Here is a 20,681-nt window from a genome sequence, read left to right as displayed (position 1 = left end):
AAACACTTGAGCCCAAGTTTATTACAGTAACAGAGTGTAACAATTTCCACATTGAAGACTTCTGTCCAAATTTATGGATAGGGTTAATTATTTCTGTTATGGGAAGGAAAATGTTTTTTATTTTGATGGCTACCTGCCCTTTTCACTATGAAAAATTTATACAGTTGTATTAGCATAGTCCAGGTTAAGTACTGTGTTCAACTAGGGACAGAAAAGCAGACCTTTCAAGGACTAGTACCAACAGCATGCTTAAGTCATACGGTGCTTGCTTTTCGGGTTCCCACAGAAAGATTAAATGCAAGACAGCAGCAGGTCAAGGTGTGTTTATCGTATATATTCTATTTTTCTATTCTGAAATGCCAGCTCTGTTTCAGCTTCTTAAGACTAAATAGATGCAGTTTTTAAAGATTTCGTGAAACGTGGAATGAAACCATAATGCATCAGTATATTTTCACGGAGAGTTAATTAAAACCGATATATGTTGGTTAACGGCAGTCAGTCATATTGCAGAGAATGCTTTGACATAGTCTTCCCAAGGTAAGGACAGAGCAGTGAAATAATAGATGTCGTAACACGGCAACAGCTCTGATAAATCTTTTGGGAAATTGAAACAAGACTCAGTGAGAACTATCACTTTCATACAGCACTATAATAATGTCACATTTGTGCTCATTGGGCCCTTTCAATAACTGCATCAGGTGCTCCAAGTGATAGCCTTGATCGCCAATGTAAACACACTTTGAACCTAGAAATGTGATTATTTACTCTGGCACCTGAAAGCCTCCCCTCGAATCATGGCTAGTACACTGTCTGAAAATAAGATTTTTATGACACATTGAACCTTGACAAAAATTATTATACATACATTCTATTTTTAAAGCCCCTCACTTCCATTTGAGGTTTATTTAAGGAAATTGAATTGCCACTAATTAGCAGTGAAAAAACTAAAATAAGCAGCCTAAAGCAATACAGTGGCAGGCGAGGCAACCTTAGCATGTGTTGAGATGAGTTAATGTATGACGGGGTAGGTGGTCACCAGCCTGTGTGATCAGCAAGCCTTTGTACTTGTTACTGAGCCTCTCAGGTTAGCATATCTCTAAACTTCTAGAACTAGTAACAGCCGAGAGACATACAAAAGTACATGACAAAGCCTGTGAGGACTTTTGTCACTGTTTAGCTCAATTCAGATAAGCTGACTACCCAGGCACCGATCCTTCTGTGTTTTCTTCCTGTCGCTTCATAGACAAGTGTAAACATATTTAGTTTTATAAACAGCTTTTAAGTTCAAAAGTGGGATGTGCATTTGGATAATGCTATTGCCTCAGAAACTGAACTCTTTTAAGTGGGTTTAAAACTGAATTTTTATTAAATTTGAAATTATAGCTTATCATTTACAAATGTATGTTATGTCCTTAATATTTTTTACTAATCTTAGAGGCAATTTTCCTATAGATTAGGTTCCTCATGCTCGGTGAAAAAGAAATCTGAACTACATTGATTACAGAGTTTCGTGAAGTTATTATTTATCCATTTAACCTTGACCCAAATGAAAATGCCGGACCTTTTTTTGGCTGCCAAATAGGAATCCCAGTGGCAGCCACATTGTGTCCCGAGATTTCTAAATATACCACTTGAACTATGCAAACGATGACCAGGCATGCAGAGTTGCTGGGCCCTGCCAGTACATGCAAAATTATCTTTCTCATTTGGGGAGTACTAATTGGCGCTTAATTAGCAGAAATTAGTCTGTAGTTGGATCCCAAGGCCTGCCCCTAAACCCATTTGATCTGTTTCTTTTTTTTGTGTTACAGCAATGCTAATTGCATTTGATACATGCCACATCATGTTTTTATTATCTCAAGAATATTTATTTTTTGCCAAACAAAAATCAGTTTGTATTCCCTTGTTAAATAAAGTAGGTATGTAATGTCTTGGATAAATCATTTCATATATTCGTATTGTATGAAAATGCATTACAGGTCCACAATTAAATCAATTTTTACAGTATAAAGTTTGGAGACAGATAAAACAAAAATTTCTTGAGTGTCACTAATAGGAGTCTTTGATTTGTTTGGTGAATTAATTTACATAGTTTTCTCATTAACAGGACTCATTCCTTTAGTTAAACTGTTGTGCAGCACAGCTGTACAGACTTTGCTGTTCCATTTTATTAAACCTATTCATTTAACATGTGAATGCTCAATGTGAATGTTATTTGTGGATGAGATATAATAAGTGTCAGCAAAAGCTAATGAGGAAAAAAATGCTACTTTCACTGCATGTTTTAACTAGCAAGTTCAACATTTGGTAAAGTCCACTTTGGATCAATTGCAACCTAAATCTGTTTTTCAGTTTAAGTCTGTACATAACTTCCAACACCTGCTTGATGAAATCTTCGCCAGTTCTGGGCTCATTTTGACAAGCACTCTCAAATCTTTCCAAACATTTTCAAGAGGGTTTGTGCCTAGGCTTCTAAATGATGTTAATTTTCTCACTCCATTGACTTTGTGCTTGGGATCATTGTTGGGTTAATGCTTGATTTTTTACTTATGATTTTAGTAAATCTAAACAGATTTATACAGTACTTCAATTTGCATATTCTCAAGGATATGACAGGGAGTTGTTAGAGCTGCTGTCTTGAATTCAGAGAACTCAGGTATGAGTCCCACATCGTGCTGTAATTCCCTTGATGAAAGTGCCCTCCCTTAAGTCACCATTTCACTATTGATAACCAGTTGTCCAACTTAGGGTCATGGTCTTTTTGCTATACAGGATAATTACACCAGTTAAAATTACTCAAGTGCATAAATAGGTAAATTATTGGAAGTAGGTTAACACTGCAAGTTGCTTTGGAAGCGTCAGATATTTATATCTTCTATGTGGTGGAACTCTATTGACTCCCACAAGGCTATTTTGCAAACCTAACAAATAGAATGGAAAAATATTCAGCTGATCACACCAAGTTTATTGTTGTAAACATTACATAGGCATTTAAAGTTTAAATCAGTCTAAACTAGATGTAGATGAACCCATGTATGCTGTATAACTAGCTAATCTTCCCTCTATTTTTATTGAGACTCTAGTGTGTGAGAATCTTCTGTGTTTGTTGCAACACATCTATTCTTCTGTCTCATAACTTTACAGACATATGTATGACTTTTTTTTACTTAACGTTGTATAAAGATAAATAGGGATGAATTTCAAAAATCTCCCCTAACATAATTTGGGTGGACATACTGATAGAGCTCCATGATTGGTACATAAAGATACTTAGATCATATTATTCATTAATTAATTCAGTTCTGTGTTTCACTCCTAGAGGTAATTATCACCAGTTACTTCCTGAACCAATTTAGAGCAATGGCTTATTCTCTCTGCTTACTACCATATACCAGCCATATTTCCTGATAACTTCATGTGGATTAATTTTTTGGCATCTTCTCCAAATGTACCCTTTTTGACTGACTATTTTCAAATTCACTAACAGGAATCTAAAAGCAGTTTTTATTCTGAAACCATGAGAAATACTATTAAATACAGAGAGGCCGAGAGTTACTTTGCAATCCTGAATTTGTGTTACATTTCTACAGTGTTGCACAAGTTTGACTTTGAGAATTTTCAGTTTTCATAATGAATACTACTTTTTGTATCAGTTATGTAATTTTTGTTTGAATATGATTTGGTTTTGTTTGTAACAAGTATTGCTACTGTAAAGTGCCATGATTTAAAAGTATTAAAGCACAAAAATGTGAAAACTGCAATGGCCTAAAATTGGAAGGCTGTGTATAGTCACCATATATGTGCTTATTTCATCATCTCAAATTTTAGTGGACCTATATTCAGATTTAAAAAGTCGCACTCCCGTAAACATAGACTTCACTATCCAAGAAGGTATTGTGTACTAGTATTGTTTCATAATAAACATTAATGTTTTTTCCCATAATATATGAAACCAGGTGTATGAAAAAATCTTGTTATTACACCACACACGACAACAAAAAGTTTTTCTTAATGACTGCAAAGTGTTTACATGAACATCCTTATTTTCAATTTAAAGATTTATGTGTTTTTTTCTCAGTAACAGCTGAAAGTAATACAAGAGGAAAAGTAGGTTAATTTATTTCATTTGCAGGTACAGAGTTAAAAAGAAAGGGAGAGAAGGACTGAAGGATGCAGTTTCATGAATAAGAAGCTTAATGCATACTGGCACCCAGAGTAAGCCTTGAAGGAGCTCCCTGCGCCTGAGGCTATCTGTGAGCAGAATAGCAATTTTATTACTTTGTCATTAAACCAATTTCACAGCAGTATTGTTTGTTAATGAGCAGCCGCAAACGAGCGAAGATGTCACATACTGGAATAGCAGCAAGATTTGTAACCCAGCTCTTGCAGCTATCGAGGATCAGCAAGGCTCACGCATATAAAAAAAGAAACTGCTGAAATATAAATTGCAAAGTCTATATATCCAACTCTCTGTTTAAGAGCTTCTATTTTGCTTTAGAACTCCTTGGCATGGCAGTGTCCCCTCTTGGTGCTTTGAAACATACAGCTGCAAGTGCTGTGATATTTATACTGATATTTTAGAGAGAGCTGGATGCTGATGTCACAGTTATTTAAAAAAACAGATCTGTGGGCTGTAATGTATTTGCTAAAGACATATTGTTGTTAGAGATCATGCTAGAAGTAAGTCTCCTTTTGATTAGTAAAGTCTGTACAAACCATTAATTTCATGGAAGTCTATAGCTTACTGAAATGGTACATCTTTTGACTTTCATTTTTAAAATTTTAACTGAAAAACAATTACATTATTAATTGAGTGGACAAGTTCTTTCTAGAGTAAATTACATTGTATAACTCACGTTAGCATTAAAAGCAGTTAATGGGGCGTAATATAATAAAGGACCATTTTTGAGGGATACACTGACATGCACTATGAATGCAATAAATGCATTAAAGTCTGGAATGAGAACAAAGTCAAACTCTGAAATATTTTGATAAATTACATATTTAAAGTATTTAAAGTGTGTTATTTGCTTATTACGTTAATATTTTATTCCAGTTTACAATTTGTAGAATGTTCTCATTGTTTTGCTGCCAGTAATTACTGTGAATAATACATTTGTGAAATTAAGAAAACTTCATGACCTTTAATTTGTGGAGGAAAAACAAAGAGCATGGCAACCATCATCCAGTTATTTTGCTGTGGTAACCTGACAATAACAATGTAGTCAGTTGTAAAGGCCCTTTTCAAACTTAAAGTTTCAGGTATCACAGCATATCCACCTCTTCATACAGAGGACTTGTTCAGCCTGGAAGACCTCTATTAACCACTAATGTTTTAGCTAGGGCTACATGATCAAAAAGATAAATTCATTTATTACACTTTACACATTTGGTGTAGCCTGCTAAATTCAGTTATGAAATGTCATGAAGAACAGTAGTAGCAAAACTGAGAGATTAATAGTGAAAATATTACGAAAAATCTTACACAGAGAACTATTAACTGTCAGTGCAAATAACACGGGGCTTACTGGTTCACATGTACACAGATTTTAATGCAGGTTTTAAAGTAAATTTGTTGAAGAAGTGACCATAATGGGAAGCCAGCCACAGGAAAAGTAGAGAACCTAAAACCCTAGTAAACTGAAAGTGGACAGGTTTGACCATTTGCCCCCTGGGCTATTTGGAAATTGAATCCATCCTTTCCAGCCTATATCTCTGTAAGCTGTCACAGATACTCTACTGCTGTTCAGACTTGCTTGTTCATGGGTGTCAGTGCCATCAAGTTCACAGACAGAAACAGCACAAGCAAAGTTTATTTTTTTGAGCTTCATAATTATAGAGACAGCAGCTAATGTATTGACATTACCTTGAGAATTTGATCGGGTTTAATGTATCTCAGACTTCATTGAATGAAAATGTATGCAATATGCTTTTATAGGCCTTAGAAATTAATTTACTTTTGTTCATGTAACTCCATTTGTTAAAAAGGTGGAACAACCTGTTGAGCTAAATTGTAGAATGGAAAGAATGAGATATTACCAAAATATACAAAATGTCAAATGCAAGGAAGAAGTAAAGATCTGTCCGGAATAATGATTTTAAGGGGAAAAAAAAAAAAAAATTTTGTCTCATAATACAATGAATAAAATGTGTGTTTGTTGTCTGTTCAACTTAATTATGGTATCATACTTCCTACTGTTACTGAAATATTAAGAACACCATAGGTCAGTAATAGTGGTACCTATCAGGAAAATCTATAATATCCCACAGCTAAATGATAATTTATCTCAGTATTATGATTCTGATGTTTTAATTCCTTGGCCATTATACATGTATAGAATGTTGTATGACCTCATTAATAGTGCCTCGAAGGAGAGAACGTCACAGACCAAGGCTTATTGTTTCAGTGATTTGTAGTGCAAAGTACTCCACCATCAGAGCATGCTCAGTGTGCAGTGTGCTCATTAGAAAAGTGGAATGAACATGGATAGGTACAATTTGGGACCAAGGGCATTGTCTCTTCTCTAAATCAGTTTTCTAAAACCTCACTGCTGCTTTTCAGTAGCTGTGATATGACCAAAGGAGTGGTGTTCTTTAGCTTAGATGTAGTAATGAAAAACCATTTTGTTGATTTTGAATGGGAGTAAATTAATGCAGGTTCTTTGTTTAAAACTGTCTCTTGTTTAATGTTACTCCCAGAGTTAGTGATGAGTAAAAAGGCAACTGTGGAAAACACTTGCTAAGGCTGTTAAGTGTGGGAAAGCCAGTCATGTTCACCTTGGCAACAAACCTGCCAGAGCAATGGCCTATGGCCAGTATTTCATTTTTCCACACTGCCTGGAAAACAGACTTTGCAGGTAACTTCTGAAAGATTTTTAAAATAATGATCAAACTTTCAAAAACTGGAATGATTTTGCATACCTCTGAATAAGGTGCCTGTCAGATATAAAAGGCACCCACGTAAGCTGTCTCAGGGTCCACATTATTGTTGGAAAGAGCTGAATGATTATAGGAAGGCTGCAAACCCTCCTTTGCTTCTGCAAATAGTAGTATTAGTTGAGTAGGTCTGGGGCATTTCCCATGATATCCACAAACTGTGATGGTTTTAATGAGTTTCTGTGCACATGGCCTTGTATTTAGGTTACATACATTATTTAACAAATGGTTCAGAGTAGCACCTACAGCATTTGACCAGCGATACGTATTGTCACATCTACAGCCGGATAATGTTGATGCACCAGCAAGCTACAAGAGGAACTGTTGGTGTCTAGCAAAAACCCACTGGGAAGTATTTCATTTCATCTTGCAGTCCTTTTTCTTTAATACCACAAGAGTAGGCACTCTAATCTCTGGCATTAGAGAGCCCAGCAGTCTCTGTTTGACAGTGTGTCATCTTTATGTGTCATATTTTAATTAGAAGCACTGCACAGTATTTCACTACCTCTATTTCATCTGCCTGGGAGAAATGAAGTGGCTGTGAAATAAGGGTTCAGTACGCAACCAGTATTTGTTTTTTTCACCTATTTCAAAATTTTATATACTATATGTGTGTGTACGTGTGTAGAATGTTGTGAGAGCTGTCACAGTTGACAATTATAGTTTCATAAAGGAAGCCATCAAAATTTTGAAGGAACAAAACGAAATATATTAGAAGTACTTCAGGTATGACTACCATGTTATAAGCACTTATGTTGCCAGATGAAATAGTCATTTGATGCACAGTTTGTGTTAGAACTTGGTTGCGGTTATGAATTTCCCCTAGTAATCTGCAAAGATACATTTGTTAAATATCTGACAAAGAGTGAAGCAGTGTCACTTGTTCACGCTGGGTTGCGTAAAAGGACTAAAGTGTGTAGGAATGAAATGAAGCCCTCATGTTTGATTGTGCCTTGAGATTAAAAGATTGTCTATAAAAAAATACTTGTTACAAGTACGGAATTTATGAAACCGATTACTCACCCTCTCTGTACTGTGAGACTAAAGGTTCTTGACGCATGCCACGTGTGAGAAAGAAAGAAAGAAAAGCAGACTGCTTATGTCTTTATTTGTGTAAGATACGTATAGATGACCTTGCTCAACACCTAGTAATTTTCATGGGCCAGAAATGGTTTGAGGTCTATAGTTATGATAAAGCTGTCTTCTCTTTGCCTGTTTCTCTATCCTTGTCAATAAATGTAGATAATTGAGACACTTAGTAGGGCCTTCCCCAGCCACAGCAGTTGCATTTAGAGGGTTGCTTGAAGGCAAAGATCTCTTTTGTCCTCTGATCTTTCCAGAGATCTTCGGGGGATGCAACTGAGTGCAATAATGGCCTTGTTCACTTTTCTGTCATTCTGTGACAGTCTACAACTGTCCACAGTCTGATTGAATGCATCTGCTACAATGCCTTTTTAGAGTTAGCAACTTGTATTTTTCCACCGCATATCTCTTGAATTCCAGAGGTGACTGAAATGAAAGGACATTGGTTTGTGTTCTCACCATGTATGCAACCTGTCTGAGAGAACTTAATTGAGAGCCTGACTTTTGAGGAACAAACGTAGCTTAAAGCAGCGGGGTATGATCTCTGTCATGTTTTATATTTGGATCCTGACAAACACTAATATTGGCATGCAATCAATGTTTTGAAATGCACATTTGAAGGAAGAAAAAACAAATCGTCTTCTTTTGCTGTTAATTAAAATATTGCCATGAGTAAAAAAATGCTCTTGTGCAAAGGTATCTTCCAGGAGGGAATTAATTAGGTGAAATATGAGGGGCTGTCTCAGTGGGCATTCTTTTCTAATAATATAAGAAACTGGCAATGCTAGAGCAGGTTAGCTTTGCGTGGTTGCTACAATAAGGCTTCTTTCATACAGGTGTGTTTACGCCCCAGGCTGGGTTGGCCACAGTCCATTCAATTCACAGAGGGTGAATTGAACAATAACTACCGTATCTCTTAAAAAGGGGGTTGGGGGGGAGCGTCAAAAGAGATGCCTGAGAGCTTTGTCAGGACCAAGAAAAACCCTGGTGCAGTTGTCAGAGCTTGTTGATGTTGCAGGAGAACAGAACCGTTTTTCCGCTGGATTCTGCGGTTGTGCCGCAGGACAGAGAGTAAAATAGAAACGGAAGAACAAAGTACTGCTACACAAGTCCAGCAGCAGCTTCAGCAGGATCAAAGGCGTGACACTCCACTTCCTGGTCTTCTTGTCCACTTGAGGTGTTTGACAGACAGTTAACAGCTGGCTTGTATGCTTGCCTTAGAAGGATGGAGATGACCATCCTTAGAGGACTTGGTTCTTCCATACACAGACACGATATAGGAGGAGAATCTCAAACTAAGTGAAAACAGGTCAGCAAAAGTCAGCAGAGAAGCAGAGGTGAGATGGATCCCAGAGAACTGTGATGAAAACTATGTAAACACGATCACGACTTCCAATATGATTTGTTCTTCACTGTTTCACATCTGCAGTTTATCAAATACACAGTGAAGTAATCTACTACACTTTAAGTCCCCTGACTCCTGTTTTAACAAAGAAAAAAAAATTACAGGTGTAAATAGCTCCACTTTTGCAACTTTTAAAATAACTTTTGTCTTTCTTTTCCCTTCCAGATTATTATATAAGATAATCCCATATGTTCTGAGTATAAGTTTGTGTCTAAATCAAAGTTTTCGATAAGATTGTAGATGGCTGCAATATGGTGGTTGTCAGAAATTAAATTATAATCTCTGCAGATGTCTTATTTTTACCTATGATGTGGCTTTTTTCATTTTATTTAAACTTGGTATTATATGCTCCACAAATTTATACAAATAATGCTTTAAATGCTTTTAAATGTTTGCCACATATGCCTAAATGTAATCTGTGTACAGGTTAAATGAAACATTGTATATCCATTTTTTTCCTGTGGAATTACGGTTGTTCATGTAAGTTAGAACAGTAAGCTATCAATAGTAATATGTTCAGCTAGTTTGTTCAGTTTTGACAGAACTATTTGTTTGGTTTTAATTTAGAATTTTTCATGGCGGACTACTTATAAATCCCAGGACCTCAACTGACTTTTTTATATAAATATCTTCTTTCCACATGGACGTAAGAGGTGTTTTTTTTTTAAGTTTTAAGGATGTTGTTGCTGTCTGCTAATAAAGCAGTGAAATTTGGAGTCCGAAGCTTGTGTTTTGGGGCCAGTATGTTCGTGTTTGTTACTATTCCAGAACCTGCCAAACTAGTGACATTGTTGGTGATTTGCTTGGCCTTCTCACAGCCTGCTGTTTACTTAACAGGTTCAGATAGAACTTTTTCTTTTGGCAGGGGTCCAGGGCAAGATGCTTTAGCATGAAGATTTTTCAGGGAAGGAATTCTGACAGTAAAAGCAAAGCAAGTTACCAGTTGTAGACAGCAGTAAGTTTACAAGGAACGAAACCTTTCAGACATCCTAAAAAGCATGAAACACCAAAAAAAAAAAAAAAAAAAAAATCAGTAAACTTCGGTAGACTGCAATATAAAATGTGCTACATTGACTCCTGGTTAGATTACTTAAGATTAAGTATTAGTTTATATGATATTTTAAACAGTGAGGGCAAGAAGTGGAACATCTGAAAATTTGTTTTAAAACTTTATTGTAAAACTTGCCTGTTATCACTTAAAAAGCTCCTGCATGGAATTTAACCATTGCTTCACAAAGTCCCTCCCATCTCATTTAATTATTTATATTTGAACTTTGATGTTTAAAGCAAAAAAGTTGTTCACTGGATTTGTAAACCAGATTTGTAAAGCAACCTTTTTGACTAGTGTAAAACATTCTGATGAGTATCCACAGAAATGACCTCAAAGTGACCTCCTAACCTTGCATTTAATTATTTGTTTGCTGACAGCTTGGAATTCCTATGCTGGGAGGGAGTTGGGGGTGGGGCAATAATGTGAGTCAATGTGTGGAAAAACGAATTGGCACTAGGGTGACAAAGGCCTATAAAAGGAAACTACTCGATTTAAGTTAAACGTTTTGAGGTTTAGAAAGTGAGGCTGGTGTTGGAGAAAAACTTTGTTGTATCGCCATGGCCAGTGGGTGGGCTAAGTCATCACAACCCTGCTTGCCACTGACCCCAGCAGGCATCTTTTCCTTGTTTTCATCAGTGGGGTTTGTTTTGTTGTTTTAAGCACACACCGTTAGCAACTCACAGGAGTAGGAAAAATAGCCTTATCAGGTTGCTCCTGATAATCTCTATTGGCTCTACTCAAACTGATAAATGTCACCGAAGGGACAGAAGCTGATTCTGCTCCACTTCTGCACTATTATTATGGAAACTTCTGCAGAGCGTGAACCATTCAAGTCAATGCTGATTTTATTGTAGGAAGTGGTGTTGCTGTTAAGAAACGGTATATGTCAGAATTGTGACTAAGAAGCAATTTAACTGAAATGGGCTACATATTTTTTCCTTCAGGTTCTTACTAAGGGTAAATAATCTGCACAAAATTAATGAAATAGACAGTAGCATTGGGTGAGGAAATAATTCATTCATTCATTTGCTGTTATCCAAAGCAAACTGGGACTTAACATTATTTTTACTATTTCTAATGTGATTTTTTAGCTTATCTTACTTTAACTGTTAGCCTATCAAGTGACAAATCCATGTCCTTTCTCTGCAATGGACTTGTATGCACTGCTGAACTTCTTATAATAAATATATAAAACTGTAAATATGCACAAAAATTGCGCAAAGAACAAAGGCCATCGAAAGATGTTAACCCAAATCTTTTTTGGCCCACATTTTAATTGCTAAACCACCTGTTCCCCTGGGTCAGTAACATCAGAATTTCAATTTCATATATGACTTTTACAGCCGCTATTGAGTTAGATTTTTAAAAATGTTTACGGTGTCTGACCACACAAGAATATTTAGCATCTGAGCGGTTCAGATGTAATATCTTGGTAGTAGTAATTTTGAATGGCCGTAAATACATATGGTTAGAAACCTGAACCACTGACTGCTGTTAAGAACGAAGTAAAAAAGCATGCATGATTAATTTTGGTTGACCTTAAACTTTGAACCTGCCCAGAAACCCGAAATAAGATTTTTTTTTTTTTTTTTTTTCCATATTTACTTGCTCAGCTGGTTTTGATTCTAAAAATGTGTCTTTTCAGCACCCTAGGCTTAGTGACAATTTTGACAACAAAGGAAGATGAGACTGCCAGACATGTTCCTTTTGTCTCAGATTTAAGAGATGATTCCTTTGATGTATAGACAAAAATAGAATGTAAATTTTAACCAAATCTTGATTGTTCTGTAATTTATTTCTATTCCATCTCTGTACTTTCATACATTTTATTTTGCTATTTCTTCTTGTATTTTTAAACATTTAAATAAAGTAGCTTTTTGTGATTTTTGAAAACTTGCACATCATTGCAGTTCAATTTAAATTAATTTAGTAGTAGAAAACATTAAGATTATAGTTGGGGCTTATGGGGATTTACAAAGCAAATACCTTCCAGTCCATTTTCATCTATTAATGAGTGCTGTGTGAGCTCCTTAAAGAAGCTGTTGATGTTGACAGGATTATAATTAATTTGTAATTTTTCTTAAATCATATAATTTACTTACTGGGCTTTGCGGTTTTGTGCAGTCAGCATGTATGAAGGAGTCGCATACCGTGGTTGTTTCTTACACAGCTATTAGGCATCCTATTCTTACTTAAAAAGGTTGTCCTTAGCTGGCGCTAACCTCCAAATGACCCCTGGCTTTACAGTCAAAAGCTGCAGGAGCTAGAAGGCTGCAGAATCTTTGTGGGGCAGCACTTATTTGCCGCTGTGGTGGTGATAAAACTTCAGACAGCCTAATTGATGGGCTTGCTGACATAACAATACCTTGTGAAAGCACTGAGTGGCGATCTCTGGTTCTCATTTATAGACAGCTGGAAGTAGAGCCCAACCCCCTACAATGAAGTCAGGAGGTGGAAGGAGGGAGGAAGGAATGAAATAAGCTTTTTGTATTGTATTCTGGTCACTTTTGACTTTCCCAGTAATTTTGCATTTATTAACAAAAAGTTTTTAGGTGGAATTAATCTCTTTCTCATGTTTGGAAACTTGGCAGTGAGAGAAAATGTGGAAACATTTTTATTGTCCGTAGTTAAAAAGTTTATTGAGTAACAGAAATCGACTGTAATGGAACTGCAGATACTGCCAATCAACAGAAAAATGGAAGAATATCAGTATAAAGCAATGAATTTGCAAAGGAGTTTTATGTTTGAAGGAACTTTTCAGACTGTGGGCAAATGAAATTAAATAAAACATTATTTAAGATTATATTGACATGGTGGAAACTGGATATAAAATTCCGCATTGTAAAGTTATTAAGTCCAGGCTCAGGTTTCTAACATTTATTAACTTGTACATGCATATAGTTTAACAATATAAACTATAACTGTGTGGCTCATGTACAATCTAACAAGATGCTGGACATGAAAGCAGTGTTTGTGTTCCTCAGTTTCAGTTGTATAACTAATGTCATGTAGATTTGCACATTTATGTGCCATGTGGGTAAATTATTATTACTGTTCTTTTAACATGTTTAATTAAGGTTATGTCTTTTCTAAATGCATTATTTGCCTTTTAGGTTTATTAATGCCAGAAGAAGAATAGTACAGCCCATGATTGACCAGTCAAATAGAGCAGGTAAATCTCAGCTTCTGTCTCGATTTTAGACTTATACTTCCTATCTCTTCCATCTCTGCTTATTTTACTTTGAAAGAGTAAAGTGTTAGCCTCTGTGTTGTAATTAAAGATTTGTCAGTGTCTGTCATAATGAAAGTGATACTAGCCTTTTCTTCACTACCTTTCTTTCACCTGACCAAGATATTGTAGTATCTAAATATCTTTAGTATTTAGAATTTAGTATTTTAGTATACTTTGAATTACACATTCAAATCAGCAATCATACGACAATTTTATTGTAATACGGTTATTTTTTTGCTATGAATTGCACTTTCTGCTGAGTTTCTCCAAGTCAACTGGTTGCACAGTTATGAATGGCAAAATTGTTTTCTACCTACCCATCGTTCAAACCAGTTGAGAATTGCTGTGGAAACAGGTCAAGTAGATCTGACCTCTCTTTCCTAAGCAGCAGATTCTAGACCATCTTGAGGAATTCCCAGTTGTTTCCAGACCAGCTGAGAGTTATAATCCATCCAGCGTGCCCTGTGTCAGCCGCTTGGACTCTGCCCAGTGGAACAGGCCCCAAGGAAATCTCCTGTGGGAAATTATTAGAAGGAATCTGATCATCCTCAGACTGATCTTGATAGAGAGCAGCAGTCCAGCTCTTGTCCAAGGCTCTCTAGATCATCAAGGTCTTTATTATCGAGGGTGAGCCTAGATGCCCTCCAACAAAACCTCATTTTTAGCTACTGGTTCTCATTATCTCCTCCCTTTGGTTATTGCAGTCACAAGCAAAGATTTTATAGAGGCAAAGCTTGCATAGATTACATGGACACAAAAGCTCCTTTTTCACTATGAGACTGATACAGCACCTGCAATAAGCCTTGGAACTACTTACAACCATGGTAATGATAACTAAAACTATAGGACATTAATTGTTTTAATAATAAAAAAAGTGTCTAAAAATTACATGAGAACAATAGGAGTATTTTCATCAGGCTTAACTATGTACTAAAATAAAGCAAAATTGTTATGTGTGGGCTGGAGTTGGGATGATTGCTGATTCTCTGGTATGTCTTCTCTTTTTTTCTCCCTTGTGTCTACGTTTTGACTACAATCAGGTTTTCTTCTTGATCCTTCAGTGAGCCAAGGCGCTGCATACAGTCCAGAGGGCCAGCCTATGGGTAGCTTTGTGCTGGATGGCCAGCAACACATGGGGATCCGGCCAGCTGGTAAGCTCTCCTGCATATCTTACCGGGGAAACTTTTTCATCACCCCTCCATTATTTTATTCTGTTCTGCCAAATATCCCGAGAGCTACAAATAAGCTGTTCACAGCATCATCACTTTCTAGTCACCTGATGTCATCAACACTCATTTTACATTGTTTACATGGTTTACACTTTGCTAGCGGTGTTTTTATTTTACCCGTTACCTAGAAAAAACCACACAGACACAGATGTTTTTAGAATGTAGAAATATAACTGTACTTTGCATTTAAAGAAGTTGCTATAATTTTTCTTCCCCCGTAGATTTCTGTCTATTTCACAGGGTTCTTCTCAACCACACGTGACTTGATCTTCCATATGTTCCAGTCACCCTGGATTTGACCTTTTTTTCTAGGACCTATGAGTGGAATGAGCATGAATATGGGCATGGATGGGCAGTGGCACTACATGTAACTTTCCAACTACAAAATGCAGCAAAGGGGAAGTAAGTCAATATGGGATTTTTTTTTTTTTCAATTTCCAGTTTCAATTTAATTTATTTCTCCCTGTCAAGGTTCCAACCAGTGTAACATCATTCACTGCTCTGTATCTATCTAGGTACGATTGGAACAACTGCAAACATCACATCGTTAGACCGTTTCTAATCAATTGGCATCTGATCACTTGTACCGACAAACATAACATGTGCAGATTTATTTATCACAACAGTAGCATTGCTCTCCTCTCTTGACAGCCAATGCAAATGTTGGACATTTAGAGAAAAATAACATCTCCGGGGCAGTGGTTGACGGAAAGAAATTAAGCAGGCTCCACTGAAGCGATAAAGAAGGAGAAGTGAAACTGTCCTCGGAGTGACATAAATCTGTCGGGGGAAGGATTGATGCCCAAATTATCTTATATGCAAAGACGGAACGCTGCAGTGCATTACAGTCCCCGGTGAGATATACGGGCTGAGGTGACATGTCAGATCCCTCACCGTGAAGCCTGTGTTTTTTGATTATTTTTTACTAGGGCCCAACATCAGACACAGATACAGGAGAGTAAGTGAAATAAATTTAAGAGAGAGTAACATTAATGAATAACTGCATATAAAAAAGAATATCTGTGACTACATGAGCCAACCTGATTAAGATACCCATTATAGTTTGCCACTATCATATTGCTGACATTTGACAGCTGAATACATATCACATCTGAAATGAAATGGGAAAATAAATAAATAGATAAATGAGTGTGTGTGTATGTGTTCGTTTTAACATGTTATTTCATCAATTAAGCATATATATCCCTAACCTTGAGTGACATAACTCTACATAGATAAATAAATAAACGATTGCTAGGTTTCATCTTAACGATTTTGCCAAAACAGTAAATTTTTCCCCCTTTTCCAATAGTCTTTGCTAATGGAGTTAAAAATGCAGCGAGCAATGTTCCCTAAAACAGCCACTCAGAGACAACATTTGCTCAGCTTGGATAATTCTTAATATAGGCCATATAATTTCTAGACTATTTAATTACATAACATATTTTATGCTTCATGACCAATTACATTGATAGCTTAATACAGAGGAATATTATCCTGCTTGATTTGATTATGCGGCCACACAATATGGTATATTTGGTACTTAATTATAATCAGTCATTGAGCAGGCTTATGTGCTAGAACAAACAGGGAGAGAGGGACAGTTCAGTCAGTGTTATTGTCTTCCGGTGGTTTAACCACTCCTGCTAATAAAAGAGTAGAAGACCTACTTAACAGAATGACTGCAGCTTAAAAATCTTGAAATTACCAGCTTACGCTGTCAAAAACATCTGCTATGCTTTTTTAAATAAGAGTTGTTGTAGGTTATATAGATGTGAATGCCCCTCTGACACTCCATGCCACATTGAGTCAACTTTTAACAACATCCGAAGTGAAATTATAAGAGCTACTGTACTTCTCTGTTTTCCACTGCCCCTCTCTATGCCTCTTTATCTGTCCATGTCGTTTTGCTTCAGCCCGGTGTAGCTGTGCGGTGTGTGCTCCACCTCCAAAATTAGCAATTTCTTGTTGGAAAAGTGTTCACCAACAGCTGTTGAACAGCTGTCAGAATAGCACGTTGTAAAAGTTACATTCAGCTAAATTATTAATAAGTTCTCATGATTTTAATCCAAATATGTTTATAGTATTGTATCCCACTGGGAAAAAAACAATTTACTCCTACCAGTGTCAGCTGGGAAAATGAACACTACCCATTCTGTTTCATCAGTACAGCTCACTAGATTTTTTTTAAAATCTGTGTAATGTCTATTTTTCATGGGTTGCATTGCAATAAAATTTCAGCTTCATTAGTTATCAGAACAGGGGGTGCGGTGGCGCAGTGGGTTGGACCGCAGTCCTGCTCTACGGTGGGTCTGGGGTTCAAGTCCCGCTTGGGGTGCCTTGCGGCGGACTGGCGTCCCGTCCTGGGTGTGTCCCCTTCCCCCTCCGGCCTTACGCCCTGTGTTGCCGGGTAGGCTCCGGTTCCCCGTGACCCCGTAAGGGACAAGCGGTTCTGAAAATGTGTGTGTGTGTGTAGTTATCAGAACTGCACGGGTTATCGATGTGTTCTTCTCGAACCAGAGATGCTATTTTCAGGCAAAAAATTGACCATACACTCAAACCCATAAAGCCACTAACTCATCTGTGTTTATTAATTGTTTTAGTCATTTTTACCTTTCGGTGTATGTGTAAATGAATGTATTAATTTGAGCCATGAGTATTAGCAATATACAGACCTGAGTCCTGTCCTTTTTTTCTAATTGTTTGTTCTGAGCCTGCTTCTCTGTGCATTGCAGGTTTACAAATGCTTTTCAGGGGAAGATGTAACTTGGAGTGGTCTCGTGGGTATGAGCATGGCACAGCTACACTATGGCACAACACACCTCAGAAGACTCCTCACCTCCTCCCCCCAACTGCAACAGAGGCCTACCTACTAAAATGTTCCTATGCCCACTGACTGGCCATGCTGTTGCACTGTGGACCCCAACCCTCCAAATCTAGGAATGATCATGTATGCACAGATGCCCCCATGTTGACCCCTACAGATGCTGGCACAGGTGGAAAGGTCTGGACATCCACGCACAACACAGGAACTTGATAACGAACAAAAGAATCCCTCGCCCCTGAAAGAATAAGACAATGTCCCCGAAATTAGACACTTGAATGGAATTCCTGGTGAGCTGTTTTTAATCAGTCAATTTTGCTACATTCAGCAACAGAGGACCAAGCTGACAAGATCTGTAATGTCTTGGGCTTTTGTTAAAGATCTTAAGATTTTGTACGTCCTAGATAAACACATATTGAAAAATGCCATCAAATGAAACATATACACAACTGAACAGGAACCACTATGGGAGATTTAAGAAAAAGATACAGAAAGATTTTAAAAACTCCAAGAGTTATAACTACTGTAGTATGAAAATATAGAAACTAAGTTAAAACTTGTGCAGTTTTGTTGATCACTCACTTTATATTTCTCAAGCTAGTTATAGAAAAAAGGTATTCCTGCTTTCACACTGTGTGTGTTGTTCCGTGAGAGAGACAATCTTGGTGCAGCTATGAAGGAAGAGGGTCATTTAATGCCCAGGACAAAAAGACTGCAATGGGCAAGGGCTGCTGACCAAGAAACACAGTGAGCATCATGAGAAGACTGCTGAATGACATCTGACCTCTCCAAACATTTTTATGCTTTTTTGGGTTTTTGAATGAATGTTGCTCTGTAGATAAAGTTAAACGTTTGAATTGCCCAAGCACTGGATTGTGATGATTTTATACATTATTTTATTTTGTCATTATTTTATTTTTTGTATCCTGGACTGGATAAAAGAGCCTATTGAATGACGCTAATGGAATGGCAACATCCTACAATAGTTTTTGGCTTTTGGATCAACATATCTGCCACATGGACAATATTGAAGGGGATGGTGGATTTGTTGGCACTAAGAAAAACTATTAAAGGTTGATGCACCAAAAACCTAAAAGGAAAAAAAAAAATTATGAACTCAATGCTTGGAAAAAGCTAAGAGAATTATTGTAATAAACTTCGTACAGAGTTCAGTCTACTAATTGTTTCATGTTAGATATTTTATGTGTTTACCTCAACTGAAAAAGAATGTTTTGCTAGTTTCAGATCTGCTGTGGCATTGATATTGTATGTCTATGAATTCCTTCCTTTTCCAGCACGTATTCCTCACTAGAAGAAAAAAACTTTCCCTTAAGCTTTGTCAAAATACATTAAATACTTGTATGAGGACTGTGACGTTATGTTTAAAAGGGTGTTCAGTCACAAATGCTGTAATAAATATTTCATTTTTGATTTTTGTTAGAATTGTGTCTGTAAGTGTTTAATCATCATTACCATCACATATGTAAGGTGTTATTGACTATTTAGCTATAAACGTCTGAAAGATTTTTTTTTTTAAATTTCCTACTGTATTCTGCACCTTGTGGAAATTTTTAAAACTTTTATTTGTAAGGATGTGACATGGGAAAAAGACATGGGAACATCATTATCATGCTATGATTGCTTTCCCCTAGTATTGGATGTCTGTACATTACAGTTGTTTACATGAGTAATAACTTATATGGAAGAAAATATTTTTCAAAGAATATATTTAGTACTATATGTCAATATTTAAAATGCACGAAAATCCATGTATCATATGTAAAAATAATTTATTTTCATTAACTACATAAAATGTCATTTTTATCTCTGGGCTTTACAGCAGTAATTAGCCAACCATTCTTTACCATTCGCAAATTTATTCAGCTCGCGTCACAGTGATCTGAAGTCCATCTCATGAACCACAGGGTGCAGTGTAATCTGTAGAAGGGAAGGCAGTTTTTAACTCACTGATAATCAGTTATAACACTGCGTTTTTTTATGTTCCACACAACTCAGTCTGAATGGAACAAGTTAAAGTTTAATTTAAATATATACTGGAAATTATACAGGATAGATTTGCGTGAAGTTGAAAAGCTAAGAAGTCGTACTGTTGTTATGCTGTTTGTGCTACTCATATAAAAATGTGAAAATAAGTGGAAAGTGATACAACACTGGGAGAGTGTTGGGTGCGAACGCCTTCTTTGTCGCAGGACTTTGCTGTTAGAACTGGTAACGCTGCACTGTGGCTCCGGAAATAGAGCAGTTGGGTTGTGTTGCTGTCCGGCGCCCCCTGTTGGTAGATCTGAACTTGCGGCGTTTTCCACTTGATTCCCTCCCTTTACCTGCTGAATCGCCAGCTCAATTATCTCACTTCTCGGCATCTTCAGCCCACATTTCTCAATATACATAAATTATGGCCGGATTTGCATCTGAAACGTCGGATAAGGTGGTGTGGTAACGAAATAATTCTGTCATAAAAACAATTTGTTCGAGAAAGGGAAAAAAAAATTACATTGCAACTCTGAAGGGCTGGGTACGCTCATACACCTGAAATACCTCACTCGTTTATCTGTTGCCTCACCTGCTTACACAAGCAGCAGTAAATAAATCTCTTCTCTTTTTCTTAGCATTTTAACTTTATAACACAATTTGCCTTGGAGGAGGAGTAAAGGGCATCTTTGATATTACTAAAATGGTATCAAGACTAGGAATAAGTGTCATACATGCATTTCTAATAATCATTTCAAGTACAGGTAATATTAGTAGTAGAAGTCACTTGGTGTAGTACAGTCGTGACGTGTATAATGTAAAAGCGCACTGCTATGAAACTAATGACGTTCCCATCATAGTTTTAAATGGTTGTTAGTGCGCAGTTATAGTTGCAACTGAAGTGATTTTTTTCTTTTTTTTTTTACCTGTCC

The 20,681-nt window shown here is 36.7% G+C and overlaps 1 protein-coding gene across 1 annotated transcript in view; it reads left to right on the top strand.

The window, feature by feature from the left end:
- The window catches only part of meis2a (Meis homeobox 2a), a 63,541-nt gene extending 45,709 nt beyond the window's left edge, over positions 1–17,832 (top strand). The window contains exons 10-13 of the mRNA XM_018727762.2: positions 13,589–13,647; positions 14,748–14,858; positions 15,249–15,338; positions 17,672–17,832. Coding sequence (XP_018583278.1) covers positions 13,589–13,647; positions 14,748–14,858; positions 15,249–15,307 — 229 coding nt within the window. The 3' untranslated portion in view covers positions 15,308–15,338; positions 17,672–17,832. The remainder of the gene's footprint in view (positions 1–13,588; positions 13,648–14,747; positions 14,859–15,248; positions 15,339–17,671) is intronic.
- The last annotated feature ends 2,849 nt before the right edge of the window (positions 17,833–20,681 follow it).

The sequence above is a fragment of the Scleropages formosus genome, chromosome 15 (genome assembly GCF_900964775.1).
Source record: "Scleropages formosus chromosome 15, fSclFor1.1, whole genome shotgun sequence".
NCBI classification, from domain to species: Eukaryota; Metazoa; Chordata; class Actinopteri; order Osteoglossiformes; family Osteoglossidae; genus Scleropages; species Scleropages formosus.
The sequence above is the reverse complement of the archived record's forward strand: the minus strand, read 5'-3'. Positions and strand labels throughout refer to the sequence as shown.